The 26,928-nt window shown below is 47.1% G+C and overlaps 1 protein-coding gene across 1 annotated transcript in view; it reads left to right on the top strand.

Annotated features, from left to right (window-relative positions):
- Positions 1–26,928, top strand: part of LOC115474075 (polycystic kidney disease protein 1-like 1) — an 889,490-nt gene that overhangs the window by 477,110 nt on the left and 385,452 nt on the right. The window contains exon 22 of the mRNA XM_030209391.1: positions 15,595–15,705. Within this exon, the coding sequence (XP_030065251.1) occupies positions 15,595–15,705 (111 nt within the window). The remainder of the gene's footprint in view (positions 1–15,594; positions 15,706–26,928) is intronic.

The following is a 26,928-nucleotide window of genomic DNA, read 5'->3' as shown; positions in this document are numbered from 1 at the left end:
TTCCCTTTCCAGCATTTCCCCTCTCTGCCTGAGGCCTGTCCTGCAATCCATATCCATCCATGCCCATCTGTCCCCTCCATTCATCCCTATCCATCAATTCCCCTCTTCCTGAGTCCTGCCCTTCCAATCCATGCTCCTCTGTCACCTGGCCCCTCCATTCATCCCTATCCAGCAATTCCCCTCTCTGCCTGAGGCCTGCCCTCTCAATCCATGGCCATCCATGCTCCTCTGTCCCCTGCCCCCTCCATTCTTCCTTTTCCTGCAATTCCCCTCTCTTCCTTCCATGAACCCCCTCGCATCCATGCTCCTCTCTCTCCCATGTCCCAGCCTGGCCCGCCCTCTTGTTTCCCCCCCCCCCCCCCCCCTTCGCATCCATGCTGTTGTTTTTCTCCTGCCCTCCTGCTCCCAGTGTTCAACTTTGCTGCCCACCCTCTTCTATCCCTCCAACATCCCTTTTTTTTTTTTTTTTTTTTAATTTACCTCCGTGGTGGCGGTTTCGGCAGCGCAGCGTCAGGGAAGGGGGTGGCGTTTCCGACGTCTAGCCTTCCCTTCGCTGTGTTCCGCCTTCTTCTGACGTCATCATTGACGTCAGAAGAAGGCGGAACACAGCGAAGGGAAGGCTACAGACGGCGGGAGCGCCGCCTCCTTCCGTGACGCTGCGCTGCCGGAACCGCCACCACGGAGGTAAATCTAATATACTGAAACGCACCGTGCGTGGGTGCGATCAGTTTGTTTGTTTTTTTTTCTGCCCTCGCGATCCGTTTATTTTTCCCCGCCCTCGACGTCATGATGTTTGACGCGAGGGCGGGGCAGCGAGTCTTGGTCAGTGGCTTCACCACCACGAACTTACGAACCGTCTGGGAGTCTGAGTGACTTCAGAACGTTGTCCTCAGAACGTTGAGGGTGCGTTTTATTATATTAGATATCACAGGCTCCGATGCTGCAGGCATCTGCTGCACCTACCATGCTCAGCTAAATGCGCTAGGATTGGCTCAGAGACTTCCAGGTTTTTTTTTTTTACATTTTAATCATTTTTCCAATCCCGCCCAGCCCCAACGAGAGGTACAGACCTCTCGTTAGATTTTCCAGCGTTTTCCAGCATTAAGGTAATCGGAAAAGGTTAGTGCATCTCATTACAATAGAGTTTCTACACGATTTGCTCATCCGCATTCCGTTTTCGTTAGCTGCTACCGTCGTCGGAAAAAAGTGTTTAGTGCATGCCAGGGTTTACTGCTTGCTTGTTAATGGCTCATTATTGGCTCGTAAAGTTTAGTGAGAGTCTGTAGAAGCCAGCATTGTCCCTAGTTACCTCACTGCTATGCAGGTGTGTCTGCTGCCTCTCAATCTGCCTGGCCTTTCCCTTCCAGCTGTGGATGCTGGTAAGCACATTGCTTCTTTGTTTGTTTGTCTTCACTTAGTCTGCTTAATCCTTTGCTTCCTGGCTCTTGAGCTCTGTTTCTGCCAAGTTCTGCTCCTGCTCTATGTTTAAACTAGTTCTGTCCCAGTTCCCTGCTAAGCCAAGTCCCTTTCACTATCCTGTTTCAGTCAAGCCAAGCCCATTCCAGAATCCTGTTCCAGTCAAACCAAGCTGAGTCCCTTTCAGTATCCTGTTCCAGCCAAGCCCAGCCAAGTCCCTTTCAGTATCCTGTTCCAGCCAAGCCAAGTCCCTTTCAGTATCTTGCTCCAGCCAAGCCAAGTCCCTTTCAGAATCCAGTTCCAGTCAAGCCAAGCCCGTTCCAGAATCCGGTTCCAGTCAAGCCAAGCCCGTTCCAGAATACAGTTCCAGCCAAGCCAAGTCTGCTCCAGAATCCAGTTCCAACCAAGCCAAGCCCGTTCCAGAATCCTATTTCAGCCAAACCAAGCCCATTCCAGAATCCTGTTCCAGCTAAGTCAAGTCTGTTCCAGAATCCTGTTCCATTCAAGCCTGCTTGAGAATCCTGAATCCTGTTTGAGAATCTTGAATCCTGTTCCAGCCAAGCCTGTTTGAGAAACCTGAATCTTTTTTGAGAATCCTGAATCCTGTTCCAGCCAAGCCTATTTGAGAATCCTGAATCCTGTTTGAGAATCCTTTCAGGGAGAGAAAACTAACAACTTATAGCAGCAGCTTCAGAGAGCATTTTCCATCTCACAGATAGGCTGCAGAGAATACCTTCTCCTGCTTTAGACTTAGCCTGGCCTCAGAATGACATCCTATAGTATATCTCCTATCAAACTGAGCTCTCTTTTTCATCAAGCACTGCCATTTCCTCCCCTCACCCTCCCCACTGACAGTTTGAACTTCGTGGGTGTGGCTTGGATCTCTTTCAGGGAGAGAAAACTAACAACTTATAGCAGCAGCTTCAGAGAGCATTTTCCATCTCACAGATAGGCTGCAGAGAATACCTTCTCCTGCTTTAGACTTAGCCTGGCCTCAGAATGACATCCTATAGTATATCCAGGGTTGCCAGGTAGAAATTTTTTTTCCAGCCCAATCCGGGCCAGAAACCAGCCCAAAACCCGCCCAAACACAAACCCCGCCCCTGACACCCCCACCCCCGCGTCACCGGCCCCGCCCCCGCCGTCACCGGCCCCGCCTCCCACGTCATCGGGCCCGCCTCCCCGTCATCAGCCCCGCCTCCCACGTCATCGGGCCCGCCTCCCCGTCATCAGCCCCGCCTCCCCGTCATCGGCCCCGCCTCCCACGTCATCGGCCCCGCCTCCCACGTCATCGGCCCCGCCCAAAACGTCACTAACCCCGCCCAAAAACGTCACTAACCCCGCCCCCCGCGGCCGAAAAAAATCAAAAAGCCGCCCAAAAAGCCGCCCGGAAGCCTAAAAAACCGCCCAAAAAACCGCAACCCGCCGCGGGCAAAAATTTCCCGCGGCGGGGCGCGGAAAACCGCCCAATTGGGCGGTAAAACCGCCCACCTGGCAACACTGAGTATATCTCCTATCAAACTGAGCTCTCTTTTTCATCAAGCACTGCCATTTCCTCCCCTCACCCTCCCCACTGACAGTTTGAACTTCGTGGGTGTGGCTTGGATCTCTTTCAGGGGGAGAAAACTAACAACTTATAGCAGCAGCTTCAGAGAGCATTTTCCATCTCACAGATAGGCTGCAGAGAATACCTTCTCCTGCTTTAGACTTAGCCTGGCCTCAGAATGACATCCTATAGTATATCTCCTATCAAACTGAGCTCTCTTTTTCATCAAGCACTGCCATTTCCTCCCCTCACCCTCCCCACTGACAGTTTGAACTTCGTGGGTGTGGCTTGGATCTCTTTCAGGGAGAGAAAACTAACAACTTATAGCAGCAGCTTCAGAGAGCATTTTCCATCTCACAGATAGGCTGCAGAGAATACCTTCTCCTGCTTTAGACTTAGCCTGGCCTCAGAATGACATCCTATAGTATATCTCCTATCAAACTGAGCTCTCTTTTTCATCAAGCACTGCCATTTCCTCCCCTCACCCTCCCCACTGACAGTTTGAACTTCGTGGGTGTGGCTTGGATCTCTTTCAGGGAGAGAAAACTAACAACTTATAGCAGCAGCTTCAGAGAGCATTTTCCATCTCACAGATAGGCTGCAGAGAATACCTTCTCCTGCTTTAGACTTAATCCTACCCACCCTACCCCTCTACCCACCCACCCCTAGAGTGACATGTCTTATATAACCTCCCTATCAACCCACTCATTACTTTACCTCACCCATTTCTATTCTTCTATCACCTTCTCCCACTACTCCAACCAGAGTTACACCTAATCACACTGACCACCCTTCAACATCTTCTGTCCTTCTGTGACTGTTCTCTTGTGCTTGACTGCTTAAATATTTTAAATTTAAATGCTTTACTTTTTGTCTATTAGATTGTAAGCTCTTTGAGCAGGGACTGTCTTTCTTTTGTGTTTGTACAGCGCTGCGTACACTTTGTAGCGCTCTAGAAATGTTAAATAGTAGTAGTAGTAGAATCCTGAATCCTGTTCCAGCCAATCCTGTTCGAGAATCCTGAATCCTGTCCCTGCCTTGTTTATTATCTTGCTTCTGTTATTCTTGTTGCCTAGCTCCTACCCTGTCTTGCCTGTCTAGTTGTGCTTTGTCTTGTCTCTTTCAGTCTAGTCCTGTCCAGATCCAGTCCTTGCCTTGTCCTTGTCTTGCCCTTTTCAGGACCCAGTTTTAATCTACTTCCGTGTCTTGCCTTGTCTTGCATTTCTGGGTCCCAGTCCCAGTTTTAATCCAGTTCCGAGTCTTGCCTTGTCCTGTCTGGGTTCCAGTTCTGGCCCTTGCCTTCTTTTCGTTGCCTTGTCTGGATTCGGTTCTTGTGTTGTCCATTGTGTTTGGTTACCTCTGTCCTGCCTTGTTGAGTCTGTTTATCCTAGTCCAGTCTGTTCTGAATCCTGCCTGTGCCAGCCCCGGTGATTTGTCTGCCAAAGCTCTGGCTTTGGTCCAAGGTCTCACCATTCCTGACAGTTGTGACATAATAAGCACGTTCATTCCTAAAGTCTTTAGGTTTTTAGGGAACACTGGAGGGTTTGCTGATAGTCTCTGAGGTTGCAGGAATATTTGGCTTAGGGCCCTGGCTGCCCTTAGATCCCGGCTGTTGTGGATAAGGATGACTTCTTTTTGCCAACCAGGGACAGTTAGCCATAAAGATGCCGGCTGCCTTCTCTGGAGTATGGGGCTGGTGATCTTGAACATGTTCCCTCACAACAACACTGGAGAAACTGCTCCAGGACCATCAGGTTGTAGCAGTCCTCCAGGGTTTTAACCTCAGCTCCACTGAGCCACTGCTGATGCTGGTATCTTAGCTGGATCACAAACTCACTGTAAGTATCATCCGCCCCCATTTACAAAGTCCGGAACTCTAGTCTGTAGGTCTTGGGGGTAATGGCATAACGGTTCAACAAATCTTTTCACAATGCTCTGCAATTCTCCCAAAAATCCTCTGCGCCTTGCAGTGTGGGTTTGTAAACCATAGGGTACAGGGAGAGCTGTAATCCCCAATGCTCTGTAATTCTCCCCCTCCCCCAACACCCAGCTCCAATTTAGGCAGCCGCCTGATCCTGCTGCCCGGGCATCGATCTCCCCCTGGGGCCCTCCCCAGCTGCTCTCTCCTAGGTTTTGCCCACTGCCTGTGACAATACTTCCGTAGCGGGGCGAGTCTCTCAACGTTTAACTGAGTCCACACTAGAGTCCCAACTATATCAAACTTCCAGACAGAGGCAGTCCCTTCTCCCAGTCTGCCTTTCTCTTCCCTCCCCTTCCGCCCCTGAAAGGGAAACGGAGTAACCATGCTCTTCTACCCCCCATTTCTCCCAGGTTCCTCCACCTTGGTCCAGTTGAAGAGCACGCTTGCTTCTAAACAGAAATTAAACAGTTCTCTAGTTCTCCCTTTAACACAGTCTCAATAAACACAATACGTTTTGTTCAGCTTCAACCCTTGCTCCACTCCCTCCTACTAACACCAACTCCTGACAACCTCCCACTTGACCCAGTTTGAAACCTTCATTTATTGATTCACTGCTGACGTAGCCACCTTTTCCCTCCCTCCATTAGGCCCGAGAGCCAAGCTGCCATTAGCCCTTTTAGCTCTCTACCTTTAACTCTAGCCAAAGCAGAAATATTCATAGGCTCCTCTTCCATCTCTCTCTCTCCACCCACACTCTCCACCGGTTGCCGATCCATAGGCTCTTCTACAATCCTCTCCTCTAGCTGCCCCTCATCCACCTGAATAATCCTCCTCAGATCCTCCTCCCTCCTCCCTCCCCATAGCATTCTGGGACTGGTAGTGTGGAAAACTCTTCCCGGCTCTATCCTGTGTCTTCCTCAAGGGCTGCTGAGAATTGTAGTCTTTGGGTCTTACTGTTCTCTCTGAGGAAGATGACCAGCTACTTCTTCTGACCTGTTTGATCCTTGGGGACCGGAATCTACGAGCTCTGCCCTCCCGTGTAGGTAAAGGAGACCTTCTCCCTCCTGTCTTAGCTCTTTCCCACTCCATGCCCCCATACACATCCCCCCCCCTTAAGCGATTGCTACCCCCTTGCTCTTGTACTTCAGAGCAAGGGTCAGCAATCCTGGAAAGAGCATCTACATTACCCAACAATTTATTGCCTTCTTTCTTGGAGGTTATGGGTATTGGAGACGTAGGCCCCCCTACCTCCCCAACCGTCCCTGGGCCTCTTTCCTGCTTGCCCCAATGCTGGGACTCCATATAACATTCTAGGTCCACTATGGCCTCCTCCAGTGTTTTACACCCTCTCCTCACCAAGATCACCCTTATGTCCCCGGGTAGAGCCTGCAAAAATTGCTCCAAAACCAGCTCTTGCATAATCTCGGTGGCCGTTCGCCTTTCAGGTTCTGGCTATCTCTTGGCCAAGTCTGTCAGTTTTTGAGCCAGGGCTCTGGGGGGTCTCCTCCCCTGTCCATTGAGTTGCCCTGAACTGCCTCTGATATACCCGAGTTCTTAACCCATACCTATCTCAGATAGCTTCCTTCAACCTCCCATAGTCAGCAGCATTGGCTGGAGATAAATCTCTGAAGGCGGCCAAGGCCTCCCCAGATAGGGCTGAAGCCAAACGAATGGCCCACTGCTCAAGGGGCCATCCAGCTGCACTAGCAGCCCTTTCAAAGGCACAAAGAAAGTCATCTACATTGTCCGCCTCAGTTAACTTGCCCCAAGTAAGCCAGTTCAGATTCAAAGGTCCTACCACACCAGTGGCCTCCCCGCCTCGGGTCAGTTTCCCAGCTCCACTCGAGTCCCCAGGGATACTTCGCCCTTTCCTGAGGAAGTCTTGAAATAAATCCAGCACCGGCTGCTGCTGGGCTCTTGTCACTGCCAAGGATTCCTCAATCATCTTTTGTGCCATCTCTTGCCGCTTCTGAAACTGCAGGTAAATATCTCCTTAGGATCCATATCATCTCCGCGAACCTGCAAGAAAGAGAAACACAGAAAAACACCAAGTGTGGCCTCCTCACAAAGCTTCCCCTCCTTGACCAATAGTCCCGGTCTCTCCCACCCCTGTTCCTGATTAAGCTTACCAGAAACAGAGATGGGTCTGCGCCTTTCTCTAGGTTGGCCCCCTCGTCGGGCTCACCACTTTTTCCCCAGGACCCTCAGGATCCACTGCGCTCTGCCAAGCTGCTCCTGCTCACATGGAAGTTCCACTGCGCTCACATGGAAGTTCTCTGGGATCCCATCCTTGTTGCCAATATTTGTAATCCGCAGGGTTACAGTGAGGGTTGTATTCCACAATGCTCTGCAATTCTCCCAAAAATCCTCTGCGCCTTGCAGTGTGGGTTTGTAAACCACAGGATACAGGGAGAACTATAATCCCCAATGCTCTGTAATTCCTCAAATGAAAGTTCTCTGGGATCCCATCCTTGTCACCAATATTCGTAATCCACAGGGTACAGGGAGGGTTGTATTCCACAATGCTCTGCAATTCTCCCAAAAAGCCTCTGCACCTTGCAGTGTGGGTTTGTATACCACAGGGTACAGGGAGAGCTGTAATCCCCAATGCTCTGCAATTCTTCCCCAACACCCAGCTCCAATCTAGGCAGCCGCCTGATCCTGCTGCCCTGGCATCGATCTCTCCCTGGGGCCCTCTCCAGCTGCCCGGAAACTATGGGCTCTGCCTTCCCATGTGGGTTTAGGACATCCTAAAGGAGACCTTCTCCATCCTGCCTTAGCTCTTTCCCACTCCATGCCCCCGTACTCTTCACACTCCTCAAACTGGGGGTACATCTCCATGGACAGTCCTTGGAATGCCTCAAGTGCTGTACCAGTGAGTTTTCCTACCAGATAGTGCACCCAGTCTTTCTGAGGAATCTCATTGAGGTGGTAAATTTTTTCAAAGGCAGTTAGATACCCATCTGTGTCACCTCAGGTATCAAACTGCGAAAACAAGTTGGGCCCGATCCAATCTGTGGACCCTGTCTCTGGCCTTGGTGCAGCTGGAACTCCCGCTTCTCACGCTGTTGTTGCTCTTCCTGTTCCTCTTGCCACAGGTGCTGTTGGTCTAGGTGCTGCCAGATCTCAGCTGGTGTGGCTTTTGGCCCTGCCAACTCATGGGCCTCTGCCCATAAGGGGTCTGCTCTTACTCCAGGAGAACTCTGCACAAGCCAGTCCTCCAGCTACTCCCTGCTGAGGTTATCCAGTTGCCCCTGTGTTAGGTCAGGTATCTCGTGTCATCAGTACACTGCTAATCTCCTAACACTACCAAAGAAAAACTGAACAGAAAAGGGACCCTGTTACTGCTGCACTTGATCACACTGTGCTCGTGTCTGGAGGTTACAGATAAAAAGACTTTGAACCACTCAGTGCATGGTGACCCTCACTCCACACACTGAGTCTGACAATCCCACAACTCTGCCACAAGAAAAGAAGGACTAAACGTCTGTCATGAAATGCCTAGCCACCCACTTGGGGTTACCCCGCAGCCACTCAGAGGGTCTATCCCCAGCACAACTCAGGTCTGCCTGCACCCTCCTCCCACCGACTGAGTACATAAGTAATGCCACACTGGGAAAAGACCAGGATGCTGGGCTTGATGGACCCTTGGTCTTTTCCCAGTGTGGCATTACTTATGTACTTATGTAACCACCTCTGGGTGAGTCTCCTGCTCTCAAGTTATCCCCAGTGATTTCTAGGTTACTGGAGGCCACACTCCCAGTGGTCTCACAGTTCCCAGAAAGTCCAGGCAGCAGAGTCAACAAACTGAAAACTGTTTATAGTCTTAAAAATTGAACAGTGTAACATAAAAAGTGCAATCAGCAAACAATAACAAGTAACTGAAATATAGATCAATTATAACACTAACTAAACATTTGTTTACATTCTAAAAACTACCTGGGGAGATCAGTACATATAGCTGCGCACCAGTTATCAAAAATCACTGTTTTACAGGGCTTCAGCAAAGAGCTTTCCCTCTTTCTTCTCCTGGGCTGAAACTGGGGCAAAAGCCAGTACAATCCAAATGAAATGAGCTCCTGGGCCACTCAGAGCCCAGAACAACTGTCATAACTTGTGAGCCCTTGTGCTGTTCCGGTACCAGTGATAACAAGCAGATGGTTCGAATTCTGTTCCAGGACCAGCAGTCAGAAAGCCCAATGCTTCACCTGTGATGACAGCCATTCCCCAGGGGGTTGAGCCCATGGGTGCTGGTGGGCAAAGGGACTTGGACGGGTCTGGGCACTAGCAGGAACAGACGGGAACAGGAGCCAGAACAAACTCAGGGTACAGGCTCAAACTGATAGCCAGCAGCAGGCCGTGACAAGATCAAGCAGGTGGCCAACAGAAGACACGATCAGGTTCAGGCTCAAGGTACAGGCAGGTGGCCAGCAGAAAGCAGTATCAGGCTGAGGCTCAAGGGTGCAGGCAAAAGGTAAGCGGAAGACAGTACCAGTTCAGGCAGGCGGCAAGAAGAAAATAGTACCAAGTTCAGGTTAAAGGTTCAGGAACAAGCATAGGCAAAAGCAGAAGTATATGCACCTAAGTAGTCCAACCAAAGTTGTAGCTGAGGTGCCGAGAACAGGGCTGACCCCTCCCTAACAGGTGAAGGTGTCTGATGTCAGGAGTAGGGAAACCACCTCCGTGGGGAGGAGCCGTGCATGCCAACAGCGGGAAGAGCCACTAGCAGGAACGGCGTCGGATAGATGCATGCACACGTGACCGTCGCGTTCCATAAGCTAGTTTGTGCTTTGCAGACCACGTCCTCCAAGATGCATGGCGCCACATGCTCCGCGATTCCTCGGTTGTGACAGTACTGCCTCCTCAAGATACCCCTTCCGATTCGGTCCTGGTTTTGAGGGGTAATGAGTAGAATTCTCGGATTAACTCTGGAACATGAATATTGGATGCTGGTTCCCAGGAGTTATCTTTGGTAACGAAGTGTTTCCAGGATAGTAGATAATAAAGTCGCCCTTTGTGTTGCTTAGAATCTAGAATCTACCACCTCATATTCCAGGTCTGGAGTAGCATCGGGAATGATGGGCTGTTTAGGCATAGGTTGCCACTTGGAGGACAAAAAAGGTTTCAGGAGCTAATCATGGAAAGCATTATGTTTCTTCAGGTTGGAGGGTTGATATGGTTGATATAGGTTGATATAGGTCAGTGATGGGCAACCTTTTGAGCTTGGTGTGTCAAAATTCGCCAAAAAACCGAGCATAACTCAGGTGGTGTGTCACTTCGAGAAAAAAAAACATAATTTCGCGATATTTATAGTTTAAATAACAAAAATGTATAATTGTAATATATAACTGTATTTAATAAACCAAAAACTAATTATTTAACTTACCTGCTTAGTGACTTCTTTGTTCATCTGTCAGTTGGTTTCTTTTGTTGGTCTTGATATTATTTAACTTGTGTGGGGTGCCGTGAACTAAGATAAGTGAGAGGGAGGGGGAATTCTTTAACTAATCTGCCTATTAGTGACTTTTTTGTTGCTGAATTTCATTGGCTAAATCTTCAATTGATATTTCTACTGAGTGGTAACTCAGATATTCTCTTAATAATTGCATCTTTATTCTGCATATCGTGAAACAGAACTGGTGCACATCTTAGGAGAGTTTCTTTAATAAATTCTCCCTCACTGAGTGCTTTTCCATGCTGAGCTATGGAGTGAGCAATGCTCAAACTTGCAGAGGTTAAATTTGTAGAACCTTTTACAAATTTAAGGATGGAATTAGATTGGCTCTTATAAAAGTGTAGCTGCCTGGAAATGTATTCCTTCCTTTCATCCTCACTTTTTTTCAAGAGCTGGGAATGATTAGTTTCAAAATGTCTATTTATATTCCACGTTCTGCTTACTACCGTTTCAGTACATAGAACGCAAAATGATCTGCCATTTTTTTCTATAATGCCATACATCTCGGTCCATGTCTCTTGAAAGGGTCGGCTACTGCTACTACCACTTCCTTTACTTAACCTTGGTTTTTTATTTTTTGGGTTCTCCATCAGGGGGGCAGTGACAGAAGATAGAATTATAGATAGCCTGTTAGCCCTGCAGGCAATTAGGGGTTAACTAGCCTAACTGACCACCTTATGTAAATTAAGATGGCTGCCGCTATTTCTAATGGCGGGAAACGGCACCCATAGCACATGCCCTCACCTCTCCCAGCCTCCCCCTCACCTATCTCAGTAATGATGGTCAATTAGAAATCCACGACACCCCAGAACAGTAGATTGGATGATGGTTGCTGTGGTTATGTGGTAATGGCAATCACAGGGCCCCCAGAGATGCGTCCCCCACGGCATTCCGCTGCTCTCTGCTCCGCCGGCCGGAAGTGAGGTCAAAGATCCCCTAACGGCCGTGCAGGAGCCGGGGCAGAGGGAGCAGCAGGGAGGGAACAAGCGGAGGACTCGGAGGGAGCCAATAGGAGCGCACAAGGCACCCCCCCAGCGGGTAAACATGCACCGGGGGGGGGTGATTTCGCCGGGGGGGGGGGGAGGAGGTCGCGCTGCACCTGGGGGGGGGGCGCATCGGCGATCCGCCCCGGGGAACGCCGCTGCTTCTCTGTATGCGGCCACATGTGGCCACATGTCACCGAAAATGGCTACGCGTGTCAGTACTGACACGCGTGTCATAGGTTCGCCATCAGGGATATAGGTTGATATAGAAAATGGTCCAATAAGCTGTGGGCCCTCTCCTTCTCGTATAGGCGATATCGCCCTACCACCATGGGTTCTTCAGATCTCTCGGATGAAGAGCTGGGACTCCCTGTTTGGAGTAGAGGTCGCTGGAAGCGAGGAGTAGGTCGATGTGGTCGGCGTTGGATGGCACGCTCTTGGGCTGTCTCTTCAAAATGGATGTCAATACAAGTACATAAGGCTATTAACTCATCATGAGTGGTAGGCATCTCCTGGCCTTTTAGTTCATCTTTTATCCTGTCGGCTAACCCTTGCCAAAATATGGCAGTTAGGGCCTCCTGGTTCAACCGCAATTCGTATGCAAAAGTCAGAAAATGGACCACATAAGCCCCCACCCTGAGATTACCTTGATGAAATCGAAGCATCTCACTGGCTGCCGAGGATCATCAAACACCATCCTAAAATGAAGGAATTCAGAGAGATCAGAAAAAATAGGGTCCTGCTGTTCCCACAAGGGGGAGGCCCATGCCAGGGCTTGACCTGATAACAATGAAGCTTGAAATGCATAAGGCATTGGTTCAGAAATCCCCACCAGGCCACAGGGGATTCATCAAACCTGGGTGGTTCCGGTACCCAGAGAGGCAAACTTCCAGGTGCAGGAAGGGAAGGTCCTGCCTGAGAGGCCAAATTACAGCAGTAAAAATATTCAAACAACAATGCAAAGTGTGGCATAATATACTGATTACAATGTCAACACAATGTGTAATAACACATTTTAATAGACAACATAGGATGTCTAATGTACACAGCGGAGTTAATTTTTTACTCTACCAGTACCAGAATTTCTCATAGGTCTTCTTTTATAGATAGAATAGATAGATAGATAGATAGATATAGGGCCCTGTTTACTAAGCCATTCTGTAGGCGTGCTAGTGTTTTTAACCTGTGCTAAAAAATTAGCACATGCTAATGCTAGAGACACCCATATATGGGTGTCTCTAGCGTTAGCGCATGCTAAAAATACTAGCGCACCTTAGTAAACAGGGCCCATATTTCTTTTTATAGTATTTTTCTCACTTTTATAAATAAGCATATTTCAAATCCAACTTCCAAGTCCATTTGACATATCTTGCATTAGTTGAAAACTTCAATTTACTCTCAAAAATCAGTAGTTTAAAACATTTATCTATGAGATTTCTTCATTATGCAACCAATAGAAAATAAACTTCTGATACAGCGCTATGTTTCACTATGGGCTGCGTCAGGGAAGTATTCTAATCCCTCATTCATTTCAGATGTCCATTGTGCCTGAATGCACATATACTACAAAGTAGGCCCATAAAATGTAATTCCGCCCATGCTCTACCCAAAACCCGCTCCTGAAAACACCTGCTACAGAGACACATAGAAATATACACACTTGTGCGTGCACATGGTAGTTTTTTACATACATGTGTGGCATATATGCACAGAAATGTAATTGGCCAATAATTGGCCAATTAACAGCCAATTATTAAATTAAGTTGTGTGTGCAACTGACCCTATTCTATAATTGTGCGCGCACCTTTGCACTCTAACCGTAAAGTTGGGTGTCCAATTTGATAGAATTAGTGAGTTAATGCCTACTTTAAGCAGCATTTTACTGTGCTTTGTGCATAAGTTTTCAACTTACTGACTAAACAAATTCTCAATATTACATGAATCACAATCAGGATTTCGCCCCCTCCATAGCACTGAAACAGTGCTAATCACTCTCTTAGCGAAATTCAAGCAAGAAATAGCAACAGGTAAAAGCATACTCCTCCTCCAATTTGACATGTCCAGTGCATTCGACATGGTAAACCACAATATACTACTAAGACTCCTAGACTACTTCAGGATCGGAGGAAATATACTTAGTTGGATCAAGGGTTTCCTAACCACTAGAACATATCAAGTGAAATCAAATCCACACATATCACCATGGAAAGCAGACTGCGGAGTACCTCAAGGATCACCACTATCACCGATCCTCTTCAACCTAATGATGACCCCACTAGCCAAGTTCTTATCCGACCAAGGTCTTAACCCTTTCATCTATGTGAACGATGCCACAATATACATTCCTTACAAACACGATCCAACAGAAATCACCAACAAAATTAAGCTCGGCTTGAATATCATGGACTCATGGGCAAATGCATTTCAAACAAAACTCAATACAGAAAAAACACACTGCCTCATCCTCTCATCCCAATACAACGTGAACAACCCCATAAATATAAACACCCCAGATTACACCCTCCCCATCTCAGACAGCCTAAAACTCCTTGGCGTTACAATTGACCGCAACCTAACACTAGAAAGCCACGTGAAATCCACAACTAAGAAAATGTTCCACACAATGTGGAAACGCAAACGAGTGAAACCATTCTTCCCGAGGGAAACATTTCGGAACCTGATACAATCAATGGTACTAAGCCACCTAGATTACTGCAATGGAATTTATGCGGGATGCAAAGAACAACTCATTAAAAAACTTCAGACCGCTCAAAACACGGCAGCCAGGCTTATATTTGGAAAAACGCGATTCAAAAGCGCCAAGCCCCTCCGTGAAAAATTGCACTGGCTCCCAATCAAAGAATGTACTGCTTTCAAAATCTGCACTCTGGTTCATAAGATTATCTATGGTGAGGCCCTGGGATACATGACAGACCTCATCAACCTACCAATCAGAAATACAACCGGATCAACACGAACATATCTAAACCTCCACTATCCAAGCTGCAAAGGACTCAAATACAAATCAACTTATGCATCCAGCTTTTCCTACATAAGCACACAACTATGGAATGCACTACCAAAAGCCGTGAAAACAACTAACCACCTAAACTTCTGGAAATCACTAAAAACTTACCTGTTCAAAAAGGCATACCCTACCGACCCTACTTAAATACCTGATCCCTGCATCACTACGAAACCAAAGAACGTAATGGACATAACTTAACTCTTCCTCTATACGATTCCCTCATATGTTTGTTCCACATGAACCTTATTCTACCATAACATCACTGTGTAACTGTTTATACTGGAATTGGTGAATGCCTTTACGGTACTATGTAAGCCACATTGAGCCTGCAAGTGGGATACAAATGTAACAAATAAATAAATAAATAATATGAATTTTTTTGGTGACGATAAAAAAAAACAAACAGTATTCTAAGTGGTGCTGCCCAGATAAGAGCAGAGCAATCCTGGATTTTCAAGGTACCTTTCCTTTCTGAAGATTGTTCTTGATGGTTATATTAACTGTAATAAAATATTTTGAAAAAAGTGCAAAAAAATAAGCACCTTCACTAACCCCTTTTACTAAGCCACACGGCAATGCCAACACAGCCCATTCAAAGTGCAGCTTATTAAATAGGGGGTTAGTGTGTTGCATATATGTAAGTGCCAGATTTTGCAAAACTACATATACAGAAGGCGCTGATTAATTCAAATTTTTCAGGTTGTCATTAAGGCTAGAGAGAATCACAATCACCCCATTACTCACTCCTTGAAATCTCAAGTCCAAATGAGCAGTTAGCGCATACTAGTGTGTAAATGCCATTGGGAAAACTGTTTGAACTATAGATCTCTTTGCAAAATGGGAGGCACACACATATTTTCAAAGTCCACCCACACCAAGCCTAGAGCATATCTCTTGAAATATGTAAATATTGCATGCATACACGCGTAAGTAATGGCTTTTCTAAAATCACTACTTACGTGTGTATGTCCATTGACATGTGCAAATGCTGCCTAACCCTTCTAAAACAGCATGCAGAGTCTCAATGATCTGGCTAAAGATTATTTAATTGTGAATAAAAGCAGTGACTAATGTGCTGAACCAATATTAGGACTGGGCTTGTTAACCAGTATTAAAGTTATACAACCAAGAATACTTCAGTACTGTAGTAAATCTTATGATGCATAAATAAGCATATTGAATCTGTAGTTCATCCCTAGTTATGGCTGTGCTTGCTGATACAATCATTGTTATTATATGTTACAGGGAGTTTATCATGTACATCCTCATGCTGTGTCTGCTCCTGCTTATGGCATTTGGGAAATTTTCCAATGATGAATATTTTCTAAATCATGCAGTTCGGCGTGAATTCACACAGTAAGTGTATTGCTGCTATGTCTGGGGCCAGTCTTGTATGAGATGTGAGACAAAAAAGTGAGGAGAATGAATGAGGATACCAAAAAAATTGTTTATTCGCATAAAAAATGGGGCCAGTCTTGCCCATCTTTTGGCAGCTGATGACCTTATCTTTATAATGAAGTAGGATAGTTGACAAACTTTTGATAATTTGTATGACTTTCATGTTTAAGTCATATGCTTGCTATGTTGTGTCCACACGGATATGTTTGGCCTGGTACAGTCAATGGTACTCAGTCATTTAGACTACTGCAATGCACTCTACGTTGGATGCAAAGAACAAATAATCAAGAAACTTCAGACAGCCCAGAACACAGCAGCTAGACTCATATTCAGGAAAACAAAATATGAGAGTGCTAAACCCCTATGAGAAAAACTGCATTGGCTCCCTCTTAAAGAACGCATCATGTTCAAAATATGTACCTTGGTCCACAAAATCATTCATGGAGATGCCCCAGCCTATATGTCAGGCCTGATAGACTTACCAATGAGGAATGCTAAGACATCGTCCTGCACATTCCTTAACCTTCATTTCCCCAACTGTAAAGGGCTAAAATACAAACTAACGCACGCGTCAACCTTTTCCTACTTGAGTACAAACTTTTGGAATGCACTACCGCGCAACTTAAAATCGATCCATGAACTAACCAACTTCCGCAAACTATTGAAGACCCATCTCTTTAACAAGACATACCACAAAGACCAACAAATATGAACTCCTCAGAATTGTCTTTACTATCTGCTTGTTATATTAATACTAGTAAAAAACGCCCGTTTCCGAAACCAATGAAACGGGCGCTAGCATGTGGCTTTTTTTGTGTGTGTGTGTATGTGTCACAGAGTTATTTTGTGTGTGTGTGTGTGTGTGTGTGTGTGTGTGTGTGTGTGTGTGAGTGTGTGAGGGTGCGGTGTGTGTGCAGGTTGTTGATGTGTGTCTTTTTTTGTTTTGTTTTTTGCTTGGGGGTTGTGGGATGTGCTTTGCTGTGCTGGCAAAGTGGGTTGGATTGGTGTGTGGCTTTGAGGGTGTGTTTCTGTTGTGTGTGTGTGGTTTTGTCTGTCATGGAGGTTTGTGGAGGGGGTCTTTCTGTTGGTGAAATGTAAATGTGGTTGTAGGGGGGTCAGCCTTTGTTGAGTGTTGGTTTTTTTTTTGTGTGTTGTGCTGAGGCAGCAGTGTTGTTTTAGATGGGCGGAAGGTAAAGGAGCACATTCTTTGTCAGTTGGTATTTTTTGGCCATTTCAGTGCTGCTGTAGGGGAATGCTGGAAGAGAAATGTGCTGTTGGAAGCAGCACCATCTTTTTCCATTGGGCTGGGGTTCTGGGCATCCTGGAGGTGGGAGACGGCTTGCCCGAGGACGGGGATGGTTGTTTTAAGTTGGCAGAAGGGAGAAGAGCATGGTCTCAGGCCGTCGGGGGGTGATCCGGTAAGTTCAGTCCATTTCAGGCCAGCTGCAGGGGAATGCTGGAACATTTATGCGCTGCAGGAATCAGCGCCGTCTTTTTCCGGGTGCTCGGGGAATCCCCAAGGTGGGAGACAGCTTGCCTGAGGCTGGGGATGGTTGGGCACGTCCTTGGCTGCTTCAGCAAAAGGGGAAGAGGAAGGGGGTGGGGAGTTACCTGCAGCCGCCTGAGAAACCATGTATTCTTTGTTTGTTTTGTATTATTAGTTTGCATTTCTGTTGAAGAAAGAGTGGATGCCTTTCGAATGATGGAGGTGGTGCGTCGGTGTGCGGTTGTTTCGTTAGTTTGGCAGCCAGTCTCCAGCGATTCCTAGGCAGGGAAGGAGTACTCCTCCCCCTTCCTTGGTTGCTGTTTGCTGCTGGCTGGGTCGCGGGTAATCCTTCCAGCTGGGCCGCAGCTTGTCCTGTTCGCCCACATCCCAGATGATGACGGGCACGTTGTTTTCCGGCTCCTCCGACTCCATGTCAAGTGATCCCAAATATAGTCTTTGCTATAGGCCCTCTGGCACTCTTCAGTACTGGTATTAGGCAAAAATTCCCCCTCCCCCCCCACCGGTCTATTTTTGCACATACCCACAGCAGGAATATTCTTCTCTCGTTCCAGCAGTGGTTCTGTGCTGTCAGTGCTGCACAGATAATGAGCCATTCTGCTGGGGAATGCTCCTCCCTTATTGTCACGTAGTTTCCTCTGATTGTTCCGTCTTACGTTGCCTAGTGTTGCCTGGGAACGGTGTTGTGATGGTCCTTTGTGTTTCAGAATGTTGAGGGTGTTTTTTCTGATTGGTCCGTCATGCGAGGGCAGGGCAAAGAGACATGGTCAGTGTTGTGGCTTCACCACCATGAATCCATGAACCCTTCAGGGAGTGGCTGAGTGACTTCAGAACGTTGTCTTCAGAACGTTGAGGGTGAGTTTTATTATAGTAGATCATGCTGTAACATTATCATGTTACCCAAGATCCTTCTATAATACTAAATGTTTACTTCTTACATATCTCCATTATTCATGATATATTGTAAGCCACATTGAGCCTGCAAAAAGATGGGAAAATGTGGGATACAAATGCAATAAATAAAAATAAAATAAAAGTCAAAATTCAGGTTGCAAATGATACTGTATCTTTTTATTAGATTAGTCCAATGAAAAGGAGAGGTTGCTGTCCTCTTATACCCCGCTGAGCTGGCTGGTCACTGATATTCACTGACATTTAACCAGCCATTCCCTAACTGACTAGGTTAAGGGCGGTCTGAGGGCAGAATTTAGGTAGCGCCACAACTAATCCAGTTAACGATGATATTTGGTATGCTAACAGGCTAAGCAAGTGCATAAATTTAAATCAGAAAAAGGCTCTCCTAACTTTATGCAACAAGTTAACTAGGCACTGGTCTGACTGTCAGAAGGTACCGGGTTAACTTCTGTGTCAGTGCACATACCTAGATATTTAATTATAACCTCCCATCATAACTGGAAGTGGAGTATTATGTTTATAAGGCAGATTAGGTGTCTGTGTGGATCCTGTGTGGGCAGACTTAAGAAAAATGTCAGGAAGTATTTTTTCACGGAGAGGGTGGTGGATGCTTGGAATGCCCTCCCGCGGGAGGTGGTGGAGAGGAAAACGGTAACGGAATTCAAACATGCGTGGAATAAACATAAAGGAATCCTGTTCAGAAGGAAGGGATCCTCAGGAGCTTAGCCTTGAATGGGTGGCAGAGACGGTTGGGAGGCAGGGAAAGTGCTGGGTAGACTTATACGGTCTGTGCCACAGCCGGTGGTGGGAGGCGGGGCTGGTGGTTGGGAGGCGGGGATAGTACTGGGCGGACTTATACGGTCTGTGCCCTGAAAAAGACAGGTACAAATTAAGGTAAGGTATACACAAAAAACTAGCACATATGAGTTTATCTTGTTGGGCAGACTGGATGGGACCGTGCAGGTCTTTTTCTGCCGTCAACTACTATGTTACTATTCACTGAGGGGCCCTTTTACAAAGACACATAAGGGCCTACGCATGTCCAGTGTGCACCAAATCAGCATTACAACCTGGCTATAGCATGCCCCGGGCAGTAATTCTGAATTTGGTGCATGTAAAAGTAGACACTTCAACATGATGGTGCATTCTATGCTGGTAGGTATGTAGAGAGGTGAAGGCTGGGTGGAATGTGTGCAGAGTTTGCATCACATTGATACACTCATCATCTTCTCCAGTTCCACTCTGAATCACATCAAACAATTCTAGGGACTATACACTCACACACAGAATTACAAGACTCACTGTAAACTCAATCAACCACCTTTGTCCTACACAGCGGGACACCAAATACACTAACATCAACATGAATATCAATAAACTACTCCTCATCATCTACTGTCTTTACCTAATACACCATGCACTGACAATCCCCCTTACAGGCAATAATCTACCCACAGCACACGAACCATGCACACAACCCATTTACAATGCACCTAACCAAAAGACCCAAAAATGGAATGGACAACCCTTCACCTACAGAAGCAACCAACAGAAAGGAAAAAAGGAACACAACAAACATAAAAACCAAGATAACAGACAACTAATAAAAATCAACACATCCCCAAACCCAGATGAGCCATACCGAACAATACAAATAGGCTATGTAAATGCCAGATCTGCAGTTAACAAAACCATGACAATAACTGACTGGATCACAACAGATAATCTTGATGTTTTACGTATAAGTGAAACATGGATTCACGACCTCAAAGACCCCATAATCCTAGAACTATGCCTGCCAGGATACAAGATTTCCCACTGGACAAGGAACGGAAAAAGAGGAGGAGGCATAGCTATAATCTACAGATCCCAATTCACTGTCACAACAACAGCCGAATCCATACTTCCCCTACTCGAAATTGCCTCAGTCAGAATCAACCACCCAACCCTACAAGACCACCTAAACCTTATCCTGTTCTACAGACCACCAGGCAACTGGCAAGATTGCCAAACACACTTTATGGATTTCATATCGAACACGTGTGTTTCTTCCCAAAACCTTCTCATCGCAGGCGACATTAACCTCCACCTCGAAGATGCTAACCTAACAAACGTATGTGAATGCAAAGACTTTATTCAACTATGGGAACTCCAATTGCCAAACATAAACCCCACCCACATCAAAGGACACACACTAGACTTAATTACATACAAAATCTCACATGAACTAAATATCACAATAAAAGATACAAAATGGACAAGCATACCATGGTCTGACCACTACAAAGCGAACCTCTCTCTTCACTGGTGAATAAAACATTCACAACTTAAACAAGAACAAACAACGCACACCACGAGAGGCAGAATAGACCCACTAACGTTCTGGCAACAAATCTATGACAACGAATGGAGAACACAAACAGACTCAACCCAATTTCTCCATGACTGGGACAACAGATGCAGAATCATATTAGACAACATAGCACCACTCCAAACCAGAACCTCACATAGAAAAAACTCAATACCATGGTTTACTGGAGAACTAAAAGAACTAAAGACACAAATCAGAAGACTCAAACGTGCAAGGAACAAGAAAAAAAGACGACTCTTCACTCAACACCTGGAAACAACTACAGAGGAAATACAAATACACTTTTGGTCTGTCTAATAGTGTATTTGTATTTCCTCTGTAGTTGTTTCCAGGTGTTGAGTGAAGAGTCGTCTTTTTTCTTGTTCCTTGCACGTTTGAGTCTTCTGATTTGTGTCTTTAGTTCTTTTAGTTCTCCAGTAAACCATGGTATTGAGTTTTTTCTATGTGAGGTTCTGGTTTGGAGTGGTGCTATGTTGTCTAATATGATTCTGCATCTGTTGTCCCAGTCATGGAGAAATTGGGTTGAGTCTGTTTGTGTTCTCCATTCGTTGTCATAGATTTGTTGCCAGAACGTTAGTGGGTCTATTCTGCCTCTCGTGGTGTGCGTTGTTTGTTCTTGTTTAAGTTGTGAATGTTTTATTCACCAGTGAAGAGAGAGGTTCGCTTTGTAGTGGTCAGACCATGGTATGCTTGTCCATTTTGTATCTTTTATTGTGATATTTAGTTCATGTGAGATTTTGTATGTAATTAAGTCTAGTGTGTGTCCTTTGATGTGGGTGGGGTTTATGTTTGGCAATTGGAGTTCCCATAGTTGAATAAAGTCTTTGCATTCACATACGTTTGTTAGGTTAGCATCTTCGAGGTGGAGGTTAATGTCGCCTGCGATGAGAAGGTTTTGGGAAGAAACACATGTGTTCGATATGAAATCCATATAAAACTAAAATCGGTCCAGGCTACAAGGATACACATAAACTCTTCCAACTCATAAACAATCTACTAAATACCACACCGGTCACCTCTAATAACATAAATACACCTTCAGCGGACAACCTGGCCAATTACTTCAAAGAGAAAATCATAAAGCTACGAACCACTATACCCAGCAACTCAATTGATTACGCAAACCTCCTTGAATGCCTAGACCCAATACATGGCGAATACCCAGCAGACCGATTATGGACCAACTTTGACATGCTATCAATCAAACATATCTCCCAATTACTCAAAAGATACACCAAATCGCACTGTAGATTAGACATTTGTCCTAGTAATCTGATAGGAAACGCCCCCCAACAATTTATAACAGACCTCACGAGACACTTGAACTACATGCTACAAAATGGTCTTTTCCCAAAGGATAAAGGAAATATTTTACTTACTCCATTACCTAAAGACGCAAAGAAAAGTACAAACAACCTAACCAACTACCGCCTAGTAGCATCTATCCCTCTGATAACCAAATTAATGGAAGGGGCAGTGACAAAACAACTCAGCAACCACCTAAATAAACACTCAATCTTGCACGAATCCCAATCAGGATTCTGATCAAACCATAGCACAGAAACAGTACTAGTAACCCTAATGAACAAATTTAAACAAACAATTGCAACAGGCAATAACATACTTCTCCTACAATTTGACATGTCCAGTGCCTTCGACATGGTTAACCATTGTAATGTATCTCCACGGAGAGGTGAGCCCTTGAACACGATGAAGGAAACCCTCACCGGGCTGTCGGCCAAAACCCTGAGTCCTCTCTGTGCCTCCCGCCGTTCCCCAGGAGTTGAGCCCCTGAGTTCGGGCGGCCAGCAACACAGAGAACAAAGTCCAGCACAAAGTCCACAGGATTAGACCAAGCAGCAGGTCACAGCAAACCAGGGCTAGGCAACAGGTCAACACCAGGCAACGGTCACTAGAAGGTCCAGGAACAGGCAGTGGTCAGTACCAGGCAGCGGTCAGAAGCAGGTCCAGGAACAGGCAAAGGTCAGAACCAGGTATCCGTCAGAAGTAGATCCAAAGCACTGCTACTAGTCAGCGAACCGAGTAGAAGCCGAAGCACTGATCGACTGAGGGCAGAGCCTTAAATAGGAAGGAATCAGGCTCAACCAGGCACAGCTGAAAACAAGATGGCAGCCCCCATCAGGAACACCCTGCGACCAAATAAGGGCTTCCTTCCTGCAGCTGCCACCTCCAAGATGGCTGCCCTGGCCTAACAGCCCTCTCCAAAATGGCCGCCAAACCCTGGAATAAACCTGAATCCAAGATGGCCACCAGTGCCCAGCTCAGAACAGCCAGGAAATGTGACAGTATCCTCCCCTAAAGGCCTCCCTCTCTACTCCGGGCCTGGTTTAGAAGGATAGCGGGCATGGAAATCACGGAGCAGCTTGGGAGCGTGAATCTGACTAGCCGGTTCCCAGGAATTATCCTCAGGTCCATAGTTTTTCCATGCCAAGAGATAGTAGAGACGTCCCTTCCTCACCTTGGAATCCAGGATGTCTTGAACTTCGAACTCTGGCTCCGAGGACACGTCCAGTACAGGGCCCACCTTGGGCCGAGGATGCCACCTAGACGAGACAAAAGGTTTGAGTAAAGAAACATGAAATGCATTGTGTATCTTGAAACGAGATGGCAGTCGGAGTCTATAGGTAACTGCCCCCAGACGCTCCGCAACGGCAAAAGGCCCAATGAATCTGGGTGCGAATTTGAAGGATGGCAGTCGAAGCTTGAGATTCTGAGTATTGAGCCAAACCCGTTGACCTGGCGCCAGCTGAGGAGTCTCCGCGGCCAGATGAAGGTGGAATTGTACGTCCTTCCATACTGTGCGGAGATCGGTCAAGGTTCTGTAGAGCTGAGATGGAGCAGAGACAGACGCTGCCCCTGGTGCTGGTGGCATAGGAAGGGGCAGCCGTGGATGCCATCCATATGCTGCGAAGAACGGAGAGGTGTGCGCTGCTGAATGGAGACTATTGTTATACCCAAACTCTGCCCAGGGTAATATGGAAACCCAATCGTCCTGTCGCGCATTAACATGCATCCGGAGGTATAGCTTCAGTGTTTGATTTGTACGTTCTACTATTCCATTGGTCTCCGGATGGTAGGTGAGGAGAAATGGGTCGTGATACCGAAGCTGGAACACAGGGCCCTCCAAAATCGAGATGTAAATTGAGGACCTCGGTCGCTGATGATGCGGATAGGCAGCCCATACAGGCGAAAGATATGGAGAATGAACTGCTGGGCAAGAGCTGCCGCTGATGGAAGTCCCTTCAGGGGAACGAAGTGGGCCATGCGAGAAAAACGGTCGATCACCACCCAGATGACGGTACACCCCTGGGAAGGTGGTAACTCTGTAATAAAATCCATTGACAGTTCCTGCCAGGGAGCTTGAGGCACTGGCAATGGTTGAAGCAACCCCCAGGGCTTTCCCATAGGTCTCTTGTATTGAGCGCAAGTGGGACAGGTGGTGACATACTGCCGGACATCCTGGGCCATGCGGGGCCAGCGATAATAGCGAGATATAAGATGCAAAGTCTTATGATATCCTTGATGTCCAGCGATCATAGAAGCATGTCCCCATTTCAGTATCTTCTTGCGGAACCGAGAGGCCACTGAGATCTTGGATTTCCCCGGAGTCGTGAGCGTAGTCGCGGCAATGCAAGCTGGGTCAAGCATGGGCTGACACTCCTCGGTTTCTTCTGGTGGGTCAAAGGCTCGAGACAAGGCATCCGCCTGGACGTTTTTCTCTGCAGGGCAAAAGCTGAGGCGGAAATTGAAGCGAGTGAAAAACAAGGACCATCGGGCTTGTCGAGGATTAAGTCTCTTAGCATCCTGTAGGTAAAGTAGGTTCTTATGGTCTGTGATGACGGAAATCGGATGCACTGCTCCCTCCAAGAGGTATCGCCATTCCTCCAAGGCCAACTTGAGGGCTAACAGTTCCCGATCTCCCACAGTATAATTCCGTTCGGCCGCTGTGAATTTGCTAGAAAAGAAGAAGCAGGGATGCCGCTTCCCCGCCTCCGAGGTCTGTGACAGGATGGCCCCTGCTCCTACCGCTGAGGCGTCCACCTCTAAAATAAAGAGTCGCTGGGGATCAGGACTATGAAGAACCGGCGCGGAAAGGAAAGCCTTCTTGAGAAGTTCGAAAGCTTCGATGGCTTGCGGAGACCAATCCCGAACATTAGCGCCTTTCTTGGTTAAGGCGGTAAGGGGAGCGGCTATTACAGAGTATCGGTGTATAAATTGTCTGTAGTAGTTAGCGAACCCTAGGAACCGTTGGAGCGCTCGCAATCCCTGTGGTCGTGGCCAATCTTGAATAGCTTGCACCTTCCCGGGGTCCATCCGTAATCCAGTTGCTGAAAGGATATAGCCCAGAAAAGGGAGGCTGCGTTGATGGAATGCGCCTTTCTCGAGCTTCGCAAAGAGGTGATGGTCCCGCAGTCGCTGAAGCACCGTACGGACATGCTTCACATGTTCCGGAAATGAGGAAGAAAAAAACGAGAATATCATCCAGGTATATGATGACCGAGGAATATAGAAGATCCTGGAAAATGAAGTTCACAAAATCTTGGAAGACGGCTGGGGCGTTACAAAGGCCGAATGGCATGACCAAATATTCAAAATGCCCTTCATGAGTATTGAAGGCTGTCTTCCATTCATCCCCCGGCCTAATCCGCACTAGATTGTAAGCACCCCGTAAATCCAATTTAGAAAAAATGGTGGCCCCTTGGATTCGGTCAAAAAGCTCCGGGATGAGAGGCAAGGGGTATCTATTCTTGACGGTGATGGCATTCAACCCCCTATAATCGATGCATGGCCGTAATGACCCATCTTTCTTGGCCACAAAAAAGAACCCCGCGCCAGCCGGCGAGGAAGAGGGTCGAATGAAGCCCTTCGCCAGGTTGTCCCGGACATACTGCCGCATAGCATCTGACTCTCCGCGAGAGAGGGGTATAATCGTCCCCGAGGTGGGATCTGTCCCGGCACTAAGTTGATGGCGCAATCAAATGGTCGATGAGGAGGAAGGATCTCTGCTTCCCGGGCATCGAAGACGTCCTGGAACATTTGATACTCAGTAGGAAGCCCATGGCACTGGGCCCTTACCTTCCCGGTGGCCGCCTCCACTTTAGAACTGGGTGGAACCACGGTCTCAAGACAGGTCTCCTGGCACCTAGGGTTACCATTTTGTGTCCTCTGAAAAAGAGGACACATGTCACGCCCCCTGCTCCGCCCCGTCACGCCCCTGCCCCACCCCTTTTGGATCCTCGTTCCGCCCCCTATTCCCCTCCCCCGTCACATAGTCCCCGTCCACGTCACATACTCCCCCCCCTCACTTACTATCTAGCCCTGGTGGTCTACCACCTCATTTTGAACTAAAGGTTCACATTATGACATTATGAGACCTTTTCCCCATATCTATCTTAATCTATTGAGTTGATCTTCAAGAACTTGTCCAAAGCTTTCTTAAAATCAGTTACACTGTTTTTACCATATTCTTCAACAATAAGTTCCAAAGTTTAACAAGATGTTGAGTGCAAATAAATGAAATTATATTAAGTGGACTAACTTTGTAACTTTATTGATGTCCCCTTATTTGTATTTACCTGTTCAGCTCCTCCAGAGATTTTATTACCATGCAACATTCTGTGCTAGAACTCGTCCCCTCCCTCATGGTCTGCCAACTCTTCTTCTCTCTTCCACTTCCCTCCACATCCGCGATCCGGTACAATAACCCTGAATCTCAAACTCCTTCTCCCATCCTACCTTCAAACTCATATATATTTGAGATTGCCCATCAACATCAGTCACCGGCCTCCGCAGCAACTCCTGCCGTTTTTCTTCTCCGAATCCGGCGCTCCGCCCCTTCTCTGACATAGCCTCTCCGAGGAATTTAGGTTGAGATGAACCTCCTCCTTGGCAACAGGAAGTAGGACAGAAAGGGGCGGGACGCGACACCAGAGAACAAGAAGGAAAGCTGTGGGGATGACGTCAAAGCACTGAAGCCGAGTAGGTTTATCTCTCCCTTTTCATCCCCTCTGCGCAGCCGTCATCCCCAAGGAGGTTGGTTAAAACGGGAGACGAAGTGAGCCTATCAAGTCCGTTGTATGAGAATGCCAGTAGGCGGAGCTTGCCGCGATTTTAGTACACCCAAAACAGCTTGTTTTATTTAGGGGTTACCATTCGTCCCGACGAAACCCGGACAAATCGGGGAAATGCGGAAATCCGCCCGGACTCCCCACGGCACCCTCAAAAAGAGGACATGTCCGGGGAAATCCGGACGAATGGTAACCCTACTGGCACCGAGGACTCCAACTGGCCACATCCCTCGTCTCCCAGTTGATCTGCGGCATGTGCTGGCGTAGCCATGGCATTCCCAGGATCACCGGATGAATGGCTT

Source organism: Microcaecilia unicolor, chromosome 1, assembly GCF_901765095.1.
Source record: "Microcaecilia unicolor chromosome 1, aMicUni1.1, whole genome shotgun sequence".
NCBI classification, from domain to species: Eukaryota; Metazoa; Chordata; class Amphibia; order Gymnophiona; family Siphonopidae; genus Microcaecilia; species Microcaecilia unicolor.
This window is presented reverse-complemented; position numbering and strand designations above follow the sequence as displayed.